The sequence below is a fragment of the Calliopsis andreniformis genome, chromosome 6 (genome assembly GCF_051401765.1).
Source record: "Calliopsis andreniformis isolate RMS-2024a chromosome 6, iyCalAndr_principal, whole genome shotgun sequence".
Lineage (NCBI taxonomy): Eukaryota > Metazoa > Arthropoda > Insecta > Hymenoptera > Andrenidae > Calliopsis > Calliopsis andreniformis.
The window spans coordinates 22,195,205-22,209,188 of record NC_135067.1 but is presented as its reverse complement, the minus strand read 5'-3'; the positions used below and the strand labels follow the sequence as shown (position 1 = coordinate 22,209,188).

The 13,984-nt window shown below is 48.6% G+C and overlaps 1 protein-coding gene across 1 annotated transcript in view; it reads right to left on the bottom strand.

The window, feature by feature from the left end:
- Positions 1 to 13,984, bottom strand: part of Retn (retained) — an 85,402-nt gene that overhangs the window by 50,318 nt on the left and 21,100 nt on the right. The window contains exons 2-3 of the mRNA XM_076380148.1: positions 4,702 to 4,905; positions 3,822 to 4,166 (exon numbers count right to left, since the gene is read on the bottom strand). Coding sequence (XP_076236263.1) covers positions 3,822 to 4,166; positions 4,702 to 4,905 — 549 coding nt within the window. The remainder of the gene's footprint in view (positions 1 to 3,821; positions 4,167 to 4,701; positions 4,906 to 13,984) is intronic.

Sequence of the window (13,984 nt, the reverse complement as noted above, 5' to 3'; positions counted from 1 at the left end):
GGCGAACGTGACTAATTAGTGCAGCGCGAGTCGAACAGAGTCTCTTCTACTGCGTCGATGCAATTTGAATAAAGTGCATTTAACTGCATAATAATTATCGGACAATCGAGCTGCTGAATATTTTGTTATATATGTCCAACCTGACCTTGTTTCCAATTCCAGCCTTTTTTATGTCGCAACAAGTGTGAGAAAGGGGATCTATAGAAAATGTAGGTAGATTTCTGTGAACCTTTCTTAAGATCCTTGTGTCCCAATGCACCGCCGCTTAGGGAAAACCTCTGTAATTCACTTTTTTTGCTCTGTAATATGAGTATGGCCTTGCAGTTATAAAGTATATATAAACGTATTTGTATGCAACTCGAGTGTCACGTATCACAAGGCCATCGTAGCTCCAAAGGCTTTGTTTCGCGAACGAATAGAAAAAATAACTCACGGCATTATCGCTACTCCACATTCGCGTGCATCACTCTTTACAGAAATCGACAATTAGTTTCGTGTGCACTATATTCCTTGCATAAGCGTAAGAAAAAATTGAACATCAATTTCTGCTTAACAATCTATCGTAATCGGCGGAAAAATCAACAGTAGCTAAGTAACTAATAAGGAAAAGAAGAAACTATGGTAAAAACTCGTCGTATCGATTTCTGTTTATCGTGTTGTCCCGAGAGGCGAACGCTGAACCACTCATCCATGAAAAGTACCTGCAAGTGATGCAGAACACCAGCGAGGACAGCAGCGACGACAAGCACCGCGAATGCTATATCATTCATCATCCATTTGCATAATGATAATGCATTTGCATAATCACAATGATAACGCGAGGTGGATCCAGCGAACGCCTGTCGTTCGCTCAGTCGAGCATACTGAGAGACGCACACCGTCTCGGCCAGGTCGCAAGAACTCGAGCAGTGCGAACGAGCACGCGTGAAACGAGGCTTGAGACTATGCTCGTGGGTGTGCAATATACATGCTGGACTCGTGCACCAATACAGCCTCCCGACAACGGTGTAAAGAACCGACTCGCACACGTATATGAGAGCGAAATACCCGGCAATTTGTAGGTTTACGAGTTATTTCACAATGGCTGCAAAGTATAGTGGTACGGTACTATAGTGGCCATGGTAGCCCGAGTGCACGGTCAGTGAACGAGTGTAGCGAGCAGGGATGATACACCTACGTGTAGATGTGCTTAGAGCTTGCAACTTCGAGTTGCTTCACGGATGCGCGTTCTTTTACTGAAACAGACTTTCGTTGGGAGAGGTACGGAAGGTCCTGGTCCGATACTCTACTTCAACCGAACGACGAGTAGACTATAAACTTATCGAAGGTTGAATACTTTTATTCCATCTTGCAGCGTGGAACGAGAGACTCGACTCGAATGAAATGGTCCTCTAGACTCTAGATAGTAGCAGATCCTGATCGTAAATTCCGCCGCAAATTGGCTGTTCGTTGATCATTGCTCCAATTTTCTCCCGCAGAAATATCCTGGTCGATGCGCATTTTATCGGTAGAGAATTTCGCAACAGAGTTCTACTATCTATAGTATGGAGGTCTACTATCTCAGTGAACCGACTACAAAGGGCATGTTTCCCTGTCGACAATCAGAAGTTACGACGACTAGATTGCGGTATACCGCTTTATTGGCTAAACTACCGTCTGACAATTGCTTGCGCAACTGCGACGCGGTCCGAGGACAGGAATAAAGAAATCAGCGGGGCCGTAAACTCGTCGTTAACCGGTCGATATGAAAACGCGTAATTCGCAAGGGGAACTTTAATATCCGGCATTATCATGTGCTAGAATACACGCGCAACGCGATTACGCGGACTGTTGAAATAAAATATTCTCACGGAGGAACCCCCGATAAAGGTAGGTCGCGAGAACGTGGCCGCTGCCTATTATCGTTGCTGACAATTATTTGTATCGCTCTATATTCCAGTCAACGCGCGGTGAATAAAGCGCGAGAACGGAGCGGCGCGACGGCCATCGATTCGCTCGAGAACGAGGGCCTTTCGAATCGAACTCGAAAAGGGAAACGCGAGGTTAAATTTGGCGCGTGAGATCGAGCAGAGAATGGGGCCCGTGTCAGCTCGAGAAACGGCCGAGACAGAAGGGAAGACAGAAGGGAAGACAGAAGGGAAGAAAGCAGCATCTCCGCGAAGAAGAAAGATTAAAGACCCGGCAAGTACGCCCCCACCGGAATGATGGATGCGATCCGTGAGACGCGGGCGCCGCTCTTCGAGTAGGTGGAGACTTCCATTTTCATTCCTCTGCGCTTGTTCCCCGTCCCCCTTCCGTCTCCCTTCCGTCTCTCTTCCGTCGCTCACTCGCGTCCTCCCGCGTCTCTACGCTTTAATCAGGGATACGCTTCGCGCAGGCTCGCCTCCTCTCAGACATTCAGCTAGAGACTCCCTCGAAAGGCAACCCTCAACATCCCACCCTCCCAGCGGTCCCGAGGTGCCTTCGACTGGAAAATAGTCTGGAGCGATCGGCGAATGGGGTGAACGCGCGTATCGCCCGAGCTAGATCGCGGGCTTTCCCTCGCGGCTGAAACTATCGGAAGATGAATGGCGAACGGAGCGAGAGAACAGCCCTGTTCCCGACAAGAAACCAGGATGGGGGACGGACGACGCACGCATCGCGTCCAACGAACCAGCTCTGTCGTGGAGGAGCGTCGCTGGACAGGCCGCGCGCGGACAACAATCTAAATGGTAATCCAACACCACACCCTCTTTGCAAAAACTGAAAACCGCGATGGGAGCGTAGAGCCGGCTGCCTGGCCGACAGGCCGAGCAAAAATGCCCGCGCGAGTAGAGGGCACGACGAGACGGGACAAAAAGCATTAACAAGGCTGCGATGCGCGTCCAGCTAATTCTATAACTCCAACCACCCCCTTCGCCCCACGCCCGTCTTCCACCCTCTTTCTATCCGTCATTTCACCGTCTTTCCCCCTTTCTTTCACCCTTTCACCGCTCACGATCGCCCGTGCCTCGCCCTTACCTCGCCCTTGCCACCGTCTTTCCATCCCCTTCCGACCCCTTCCGACCCCTTCCGACCCCCACCGCGTCGCCGATCGTTTCGCTCTTCTTGCGCTCGCAGGAACACCGTCGAAGTCGGTATTCGGGGACGGTTCCGTCGGTAATTATCTCTCGGTAGTGTAAAAATAATAATTAACTCCCATCGTTGCATTAATTAAAGCCCCCACTAGCAGCCATACGGGCCACGGCTGCCTTTCCTCTTCCACCTCCTCCTCTCGCACACGAACGTTCACCGGCCGTAATTACGCGTCCCTTATGATACTAACCACTGTCCCACAAAGGACGACCGCTTTACCCGCCCACGTCATTCTCGCGCGCCCTTCGTTCGAGGATATGCCCTCGTCCGAACGAACCACGCCAACCGAGGCCTTCTATGCTCCGCCGTCTTCCGACCGCTTATCGGTAAGATAATCTCTTGGATCTACAGTATTAACTACTTTACGATCTTTGGATCATTTCGGGAGAAAGCCACGATAAGAGTGTCGATACAGGCGTCACGGAGGGTTATCTCGGTCGAAGGTCCTGGGGTTCCCCAACGAGGCTCGAAATACGCGGTGATAAACGCTTCTGGAGATTCTACCCCCTCGAAGAGCGCTACTGTTCGATCGAATTTAAGACGCTACGATGGCTGGACGCGCTTCTGAGGGAACTCCTTCCTTTTGCTTCTAACGAATCTCAGGAGCTACGTAATTAAGATCAACCGCGGAGAAATCGGTCGATGTCCCCATAAAGAGAGCTAGGAATGTGTATTTATACGTAGAGTTAGGTACTTGCCTGACGCACCTGTTTGAACTGCTCTTCGAAGCTCCAGCTGGTTTGCTGCTGGTGATTCGTTCCTGTTGAGTTGTTCTGCGAATGATTGCTGCTCTCTCGAGGCTCTCCGCCGTTTCTGGCGCTGCCCTGCGACGATTCGCTGGAATGCGAGCTGGCCGACGATGTCATCTGATTTCCCGCCCCGACTCCGAGCTGATTGCCCGACTGCGGATGACTGTTGTTCTGCGAGTGATGCTGCGGCGTTAGAAACGCTGCTGGCGGTGGAAACGAGAACGGTAGATTGAAACCACTGCCGCCCATAGCCGCTTGGAGCGCCTCCAGCCCGCTTTTATTGTTCAACGCATCCGCGTCGTTCTGGGGGACCGAAATCAAAATTCGACTTAAATACATAGAGCACTGGGGCTGTAACTCGAAACTATTCCCTGGATTTATCATCCACTGAGCGAAAGTTGAAGAAGATATTTTACATTTTCCGAACGAATCGAGATTTCTGCCTTTACAACGGAATTAAACTGATAAGACTTGCGACACGTGTTACTCGTGACGAAGACTGCAAACAATGATCGCGAGTCGCAAAAGGTGATCGTAAAAATGGAGAAAAGAGGAAAGCAACCTAGAGAGTAGAACCTCGCGATTGCAACAGACTAACAATTTTCGAAACTTTGCGCCATTCGTTGGACATTTTTTCGAGCCAACGATCGCTTAATTTCCTCTTGACCAAGTTCTACCGCGAATTACACCGATAACCAGGCGACGCCGCGCTTAAACGATCCTACAGCGATTATCCTACTTTTGTATCGCGTGTGTTCGAACGTTGGCTGAGAATGGGACACTTTCGCTCAGGGACGATTCGCGACAGAAAATTCAAACGAAGTCTCTGTTGACTGACCTCCATTTTCAGCTTGGCCAGAAAGTGCGGATGGTGCGTGCTCATCAGGCTGTTCAAGTGTGTTAATGGAGTAGGTGTACCGGCCTGCGCGGATGCATTATCCGAGGAGGAGTGCGTGTTACCCTGAAGTGGTTGCTGAGGTAACTCCTCCCCGCTCTCTTCGTCCTGAAGGTCTGGATCCGACAAATCTTCCTCCTGGTGGGACTGAAAACAGATTATGGATTCTGGTTAGACTGGTGGTTGCCGCAGTACTATTCTGCACGCGATTACGGCTTATTTAATTTCCCGATGCGTGCGAATACCGAGTTGAATATCGATCAGTTTTTTGCTCGCCACGGGACGCGTGATTGCTTGCGTGAAAACTAAAAAACTACGATGCAGGAAAAAGTGAATATTTAAGTGTAGTACCCATGTCGATCTTTTTCTTCGATTGCGATCGGTTACGACCACTTCCGACGTCGATCGACAACGACGCATTAATTCCTATTTGGTTAATTGTATGCTCGATAAGGATGCCGAGAAGCTGATGAGTCCTTTTATTTGTTTGATAGGTCATAACCGCTAAGTAAATTTCAAGCTTCCTGGGCTAGCAGTAAAGCCTGGGAACATCGATACGCGATATCAACTAGCCAGGTATAATGGTGAGTAAGGAGGGCAGATATTGACGCATTAAACATTAATTAGGAAAATGGCGAATGAGGCGCATTATATACAGCAAGATAGCGGCTATCGGGCGTCATTATTATGCTACGGGTGTCATAAGTGTTTTACGGCTGTGCCCGTTGTACCGGTGTCGAGATAAAACTACACAAAGTGACATTACTGGGAACGGAAATGAGCATCGTAAAAGACATTGGCAAAATAGATGTTGCTTCGTTGCGAATCGATTCTTTTCCTAATCAACCATGCAGGCGGATAATTATTCTCAGATCGATAGTCTTGCTCTACTTTCTTCTCCTTTATTCTTTCACCATCTTCCGTAGCTTTCGACCTATCGCTTTGACTTCGGCAGTATTGCAAATTCCATTCCTACGACGATATCACGTGTTATTACTCATTGCCAGTTTCTACGAGCGAGTCCTTAGAAATATGTACATTGTCCCCACGAAAGCTGCTCTCACCTCTCGTAGAAATGCTAGAAAAAAACGGAATTGGAACTTCTTCAGTCGATTGCAAAATAGTGTATCACTCTGACATGACTTGCCTCTTTTACTGAATTCTATTATTCTAATATTCCTTTAGCATTGCAAGCAAGTTCTGATAATACGAAAATACATAACTGTATACAACATCCTCGCACCGAATCGAATAAACCCTAAAAGGCGTTTCCAGCCCTTCAATTAGGGATCGTTTCCCCAGATCTGTCATGCTTACTGTGCCCACCTAACCGAACAGTTTTCGAGCAGACCGAGGAAACAGAATTCGAGGGGCGTTCACTGCGTCGCCAAGGTGTGCCCCCTTTTATCCACGGAGCCAGCATGCAAATAGATTCATCGAATGCTTGGAACGTATTCTAATGGCGCGTCTACCTGAAAAGGGCGGACTTGGATAAACATGTACCTATCGAATGCAGGTGCCGCTGCGCAGGGTCTGATCTGAAATGGATTCGTGATCGAGGGGGAGAGAAAAAGCGAGGAGATACAAGGACGGTCCCCTCTGTGCGCTCTGTCGGCATTTCGAGCACGTGTGATAATATTGACCCTCCGCGGTGGTCAGCGGTGCGTAGCTGCTCAAGGTGGATGGAATCCTAATCAAATACGAAACAAGTTCGTCGCTAGAATTCACCCAGTCAGGTGGAGCAATCGTCGAGGCACCCATGAATTACACAATTCGTGTAAAAATTCTTCCCTCGCTGTTCCAGCGATGAAGATAATGCTGCAACGATCTGAGATTGCAAGATCATCGAGCGTGACAACGCACAGCACCTCCCTCTGATAAGGCGTCGTGAAAGTTCGTCGACGTGTCACGAACATTTCGCGAAAAATACGCGCGTAGAAAGTTGGTCGTAGAGAAAGACAGCCATGGAAATGAATTACGGCAGTTAACGCTGGTTCTCGCGTCGGTATTCGCGTCAATATTCTCGTGGTGCGCGCGAGCGCCACGGGCCTACAAATCATATCATTGAAGAGGTCCCCAGGGTGCTCGAGGACGGTACCGTCATTACGATAATCACGGTAGAGGCGTCGAGGGTGCTATTGTTCTAACACAGCCCGCTGGTTTGCGCGTAGGTGTTCGAATCTCTGGCAAAAGACCGTGAAGGGACGCATCCCGTCCCAAGATCCTCTTTCAAAATCGGACCCATGTTTCTCACCTTGTTTCAGAACAGTTTCGGGCACCGCCCACAACGCAAGAAGAATTCGTACCATTGACAATTGCGAATCGATTCCTTTGGCGCGAGGAGCAAGCCGCGTCGCGCCATAGTTTGACTAACAAATTTCTTTACAAAGAACGAGCGCTTCTACTGAAACGATTTATACTCTCATCTGCCCCTGACGCTCGCGACATCGCCTAAGATGAATCGAGTGGATCGATAGAGGGTCCTGGCTTAAAAGATGCCACCCAAAGCTTCAGGTAAAACTGTTACCCTGGGCAAACAAGTGGGCGCGGTCTGTTCCTCTGAAAGAGCAGAATCACTCCCACGTTTCTGTCACCGGGAATACCTGTAGGTGATTGTGTCCCTGCATAATTCGTAGGTTCGCCTACCGAAAACACGTCCCAGACCACTCGTGCCGAGTCGTGGGCAGTTAATCGAGTCGCGAGCGCTCTATTCACGCTCTCGACGCCGCCAACCGGTCGCTCTCTTTATTAACCGCGACGTCCCGACACCTGTACTCTACGATCTATCAGCCAGTTCGTCTTCGTTGGGAAACTAAATAACGTCGAGACTTGACCATTCAATTATCGACTCCACGTCTACTTTTAATGCTAGACATGGATCAGTCTTCCTTAGTTATTCGAGAAGGTATCGAATATTAAAACTGAATATTGAAAATCGAATATTAAAAATTGAGAAATAATGTATACCAGCACAGTATTTGATGCTTGATCAGGTTAAAAAATAGCAACCGATCAACGTCGATCAATTTCCACAGAGATTCGATCTGCTTAGAATGGAAGACAAATTGACGTCAGTGTGTTCGAGGAGACGAGAGAATCGTTGAAAGAGCGTGACCGAACGTGACAGAATCGTGGCGTAGAGGTGACGAAGTTGCTGCGAAGTCGCCCCCTAACCTCATGAAGACGTTTTAACGAGATTTAATATATCCTAGGCACGACAATAGCTAAATTTACCGGAGGCCAGGCCACGACGCGACGCGTTATCCCTCGCCGGCCAGCCACAAGGCAGATAACCGAGTCTGCTTGTGATTTATCGCCCGCGTCGACCGCGGTGTGATTCTTTTATTGTTTATACCTTATAGTTTGCACGCTTCGCGGGAGTACCCGTGGTGGCTCAGTTAACAAAGACTCACGCGACCATGCGTTCACGCGTACACGCGTGTCCGCTCGCACGTCGGCCAGTAAATCATCGCCTAAACGCTCGAGGCTCTGCAGGCGGCATACGTCCCTAAATATTCTAATTATTGCCGTGCTATCGCACCGACTTATCACGACCCTTGACTTTTCCCGCTTCGTGCCAGGATTTTTCACTGAACGGGCTCTCCGTGATTGATCGAGAATCCGACTCGAACAATTTCCTACGCCACTGCTTCGAGTAATCGCATAAATCTCGTCAGAGGAAGCGTCGCTAAAAATTGTCGAGAATCAACTTATTGAAATAATAAAAGGAAACGTGCAAGGCAGCTTTAATCCGGTATACATACAAAAGGTCGAGATATTATGGACGCAGTAGTAATGAAATAACTTATTTTTCTTCTCCCAGTGTTGCTCGCAAAGTTCAAAGATCCTTTCTCCTCGTATATAAAATTGATTCGATATCTATCGACGTATTGCGCTGTCTAAGTTTCGCAACGAGATGGAAAAAACGTATTCCTGGTCGCTTTGCATCGAAGCGAAGGAAGGAAGCTCGTCGAACGACGAAGAGGGAAAAAATGATGAAGCGAGGCTGCGTTTAAAGCGAACGCGACGAGATTAAAACGGAGTTAAAGGCTCGAGTGTTGCTCCTCGCGCCTCGAGGCTCGTGGGTGTCTTCGTGACGAAGTGCCGGGTGCAAGTTGGTGCACGGAGGGGGGTCGAAAAATGAAGAAACAGTACGATTCCAGGCGCATTACACGGACGATTAATTTGACCCCACCTCGGCTGCGAGCCGCCGCGCCGCCGCGCCGCCGCGCCGCCGCGCCGCGAGATATATCGCGGAGCTAGAACACCGAGTCGCGGGATTCGTCGATTATTCAACCTCGCCACCCCGGCGACTTCGGCGACGCGTAAATCGATGTAAATTATCTGCCTGTAAAACGCGCTGCAAAAAGAGACATTGTTGTACCATAGTATATTTCCCGAGGAACTTGTTCTGTTTTAATTACTTCTCGAACCACGTGGGATTTCCCCGATGATAAACCACAATTGCACCAATTACTGTCACGGGCATGGTCAAGGCTACGAAAGTTAACTACAACAAGAAATACCTACCACGGAAATTATTTTTTGTCCGTAATGTCTACTTTTAGTTTACAGACATAATTGTTATAAATAATTATCTTTCTACTTTGGTAAACTAAATAAGCTTGTTTATGTATGAATAGGTACTGCAAATTTACCTTCGGTACATCATGGATAAGCTGTTTGAAAACTAAACGCGCTGATTAAAACACAAGCTACGAAGTAACTGTAATTTTAAGCAAAAGTAGTACCACCAGGTTTGCTTAAACACTGCTTACACGGTCGTGTGCCTTATCAAGAAATAAATAGCGTTGGCAAATTGGAGCCCCCATGAAGGCGCTTCCTCGTGGCGCGAAATCTTTACTGCCGCGCCTCACAGAAAATGGAAAACGTGCGTACTCGTTGCCTGTGGCAAATTGAAAGGCGTAAAATTGGGAATGCGACCAGCGAAGCGCAGGCATGTGACGAATGGGATGCGCTAACGCTATCGCGAATGTTATCAGTCTCGTTTTCCCGAGGAACAGTTTGAACGCGTCGACCAAGAGAGAGGTACAAGTTTTCAGTAATTTGTTTGTTAGTTGTACTCCAGGTGCTTTTGTGTTCCCACTTGGAAAAAGTTTTCCTCGATTTCTGAACAAATCGAGTCTGAGTAAACAATGATTAATCGTGAATGAGGAAAAATGTACATATTACTGCTATCGCGAGAAAAATACCTGTGCATGTACACAAACTTTGACTCATTCCGATGACACGCTTTCACATCGTTTTGCGGCAGGAAGGGACATACTTTTCCGCTTGAAACCTACAGTAACTTCTCGACACTTGTAAAAATAGAAGCAACATTATTCGTAACCATGAAATTCCATAAAATCAAGAACAGTGGTGTCTACGATTTCCCACATTAGTTTCCTGCTGATAGACAAAATTTCTTTAGAATTACTAAGAGTCTGCTATGTCTGAAAGAGTAATTGTTTAATAAAAATTGAAGGAATACTTAAGCAAAGAAGCATTTTACCTACCTACAGGACACGAGTTCGCAGCGAAAGGTGAGTTCGAGGAGGGCAACGATTTAATGAATGGCTGGGCGATCATCGACGCGCAATAAAAAGGAAAGTTTAACGGAACACGAGTTCCGCTGCGACCCCCTGCAGTGCTCCCACGTAGAGATCACGGCTTCATCACCAGATCTGCCTGTCTCTCTTGTGTACATGTGCAACGAGTATCCGTGTAATCGTGCGTTCGTAAAATAAATTCATAAGTGGTCGATGATAAACAGCCCCGAATCGAAGTCGTTTTGGCAGATCGATCGATTTAGATTGAGAGATTACCCCTGGCGGTCACTGTCGTCCCGGGGATGAAAGGGGACGGAGGCGGAGAGGGCTGATTTATTGGCGAAGCCAAGACTTTTGTCAGGTATATAAATTCATTGACCATCGGAATCGTCATCGCTGTAATCGCCTTTATTTATCAATATCGCCGGGAAGGCGCATCCATCAAACCTGTCTATTTAGGTGAAGCTTCCTACGGGACACCTCGACGAGGAACATCGTCGCAATACATACACGCAACCACCACGGGAATTCGACTCGTCAATGGGATACATCCGTCCTCCAAACTTTCGAACCTCGATTCCCTCTAGATCTCGAGAGCTTCAGAAGGACAGAAATTAATTGCTAAACGTGCAAGCAGAGTCTTCGATCCGCCCTCTGCGAGCAGACTGTTCCACGTGTTTGCCAGATTCGAGATCTCGAACCCCTCACGGTGAGCATGAATTATTTTTATCAATCTACGCTTATGCAACATCTCTCGCCCTTGGCGGGGGGTGATCCTAAAACGAGTCAAGCGATACGATATTTAATGACTCGCTGAGAGATCGAGGAACGAGGTGCCGTCAGCGTGGAAATTATTGAATAGGTTCATTTGAAGGAAATTAAAGTTATTCCCATAAGTTCGCTTACCTATTTAGGTACCGAGAGATATGGGAGTAGTAACGAAGCACAGATGTCGCGTCCGATTCTCCTGGCCGCAACAATATCTCCGATCAAAGCGCAGGGGGCAAAGAAACCGAAACGAGGGGTGACATGTCGTGGTACGTGGCGCGCGATTTGTTTCAGCGCAGCGAACGTCATACGGCGAGCTTTCGGAGTGGCGAGAAAAGCTGTCTCGATCGGCGGGCACGTCAGGGAGAGCTTATACGTATCCGTTGCTCCGAGGGCGGTCCGCAAGATCAAGTTCGGGGAAAAGGGTCCCCATCGCGAGAGAGCCATATTTATAACCGTGGCGCATTTCGTGTAAAGTAAATCGGAGACGCGGTGGAAAGACGGACGGACGATGGCTGCTCCGCCAGATTTAATTAATGACCCGCCGAGTTTGATCTGCCGCTACAAAGACCGAAGGCAAGGCCCGATCTCTTTCTCCTTCCCTCTCCGTCTCTGTCGCTGCCCTCCTCCAGTTTGCCGCGCACAGTCACCAAGCTCGGCGAAGGAGCGAGCAGGAGAGCCGAGACAACGTTTATTTCGGTCTTGGAGCGAGCAAACGCGAGAAAGGGCGGCCTCCGCTCCTTCCATCTCTCTTATTGTTGTTCGAAAGCGCCACGGAGCCCGCGTCGCGACTCTCCTTTCGACCCTTTTGCACCGTTTTATTGCGCCGTGCTCCCCAGCTCGACAAATTGTACGACCGACTCTCGCCGACGAAACTCGACTCTCGTTCAGTCCAGAATTCGCATCGACTATCGATACAATGTGCAAGTATCGTTGCCCAAGGGGTGACCGCCTGTCGACGCAGGTAGCTTTCAACCGATTTCTTCGCGCAAAGTGGTCGAAAAGTGACCAGCTTCGAAGGGAGTCTGGCGCTGGGGCACGAGTAAACACGAAAATCGCGACGACTGCGCCACTTGGAACAGAGACACCGTAGGTATAGTTATTTCGAACTTGACCCACATTCTCGACTTCCTCTGCGCTTTGACGGATGGCGACTCGGTCGGACGTTCGTCAACGGAGACGACGAAAGAAGTAGATTGACCGATCAGGGACTCGTCTATATTTCACGCGGAATTTCACCAAGATTGACCCACGAAACACGTAAGATTTATTTCCGTACCACGGTCATATGCAAATGTATGACTGTTTTACGCGTGGAAAGAGGAAACCGAAGGAGTTGAGTCGTCCAAAAAAAAAAAGAACTAGGTCCTCCCCAACTCAAGACATCACGGCATAACTAGACTGATATAAAAAAAGGTATCTCATCTTAGAGGAAAATGAAATCCTAGCCTACCCATTTCAGACAATCCTAAACTATTGCGAACCCAAGGCGGAAAAGCCTGGTCCTTTCAAAGTTGACGCGCCACAGTTAAGATTTTAAGATTGTCTGGCGCGTTAAACCAGCAACGCAGACAAAGACTGTCTGAGCAAGAGTAGCGCAATAATTGTCATCTAAATCCAAGAGATACGTTCATGTAAATTCCGCGAAGGAAGAGCGCGAGACTGAAGGGCAGGGGGAGGCGTGCCGCGTTGGCCGCCGAGGGGGAAGAGTATAGAGCAATATTAATAGCGTGGGTGGTGGCGGAGCGTCGTGAAGGATATTGTTAGAACTCGGGGGCTGCGTTACGCGGTCCAGAGGGGAGCTCCTCGCTAATGGGGTTTTAATGACGGCCAGCTGTCCGTCCGTCACACACTTTTAGACAACTATTCGGTATTTCTGTATCGCCATCTCTCGATCCGATTTCACGAGCGGCAACGGGAGAGATCACGCTACGCGACCCTCCCACGCGTCGCTCCTGTCGCGTCGGAGCGTTTTCGGCGGGAAGAGTCGAGAGGTGGCTCGATAAATAATAGCGCTCCCGCGAGAGACCCAACATCGTAGTCGGATAGTTAGCATCGCTGCGTCAAACGTCACCCCGTTCTCGCGAGGACCCGCGACAATGACAGATACCGAGTCACGATTAATTTATTGGGCATTATCGTCGTGCAATTCCGATGTCCACTACACGAGCTTTATTTATAAGACGGACGTTCCTTGGACGAACAAAACGACTCGAGTCGCCGTAGTCGAATTTCAGGAATTAATAACAGAGAATAGGTTTAATCGGGCACGCAGACGTAGATAGATAAGTTGTGTTAAATGAAAACTTGCAAAGAAGTTTTCTGAGGGGATTTCCAGCAATCGATCGATCGTCCTGAACGCAAAGTCGCCCGCACAGACCTTGAAATTTTTCAAGAATCTTCGAGACCCTTGGCTACCTGAAGGACTAATTGCGCTTGGCCCAACGGTTCCGAGTATGCTCAAGCGATGACTCACCCATTGGACTCTCGGCGTCCTTATATTGCCGATGTTTCCCATCAATGGTCCCGGTTTAACGAGGAATCGCGATTGGAGTCTAGCTGTTTGCTTTACCGATGAACGTGTCCCTACGAGGGCCGGAAAGACAGTGGAGGGATGGAAAATATAAGATTTCTCGAGAGTATGCACGGAATGTCCATTAGAGCGAAACGAGCAGGCCATCCTGCCTGCTTCTGGCACCCTTGTCTTATCTCGCCTGCGTTCGTTCGCATACATCACGAATCGCTGATTAAGATGGCGACAAACATGCACTCTAAACACCCTATAGAGACGCATCGTGAATTCCGTCTATCTTGGAATGCGTTCACACAGCGAGATAAACAATTTTCCCTAACACTGGGGGGTCTTCAAATCAGGACAAATCGAGGATTACGCGAGCCTCGAAGAT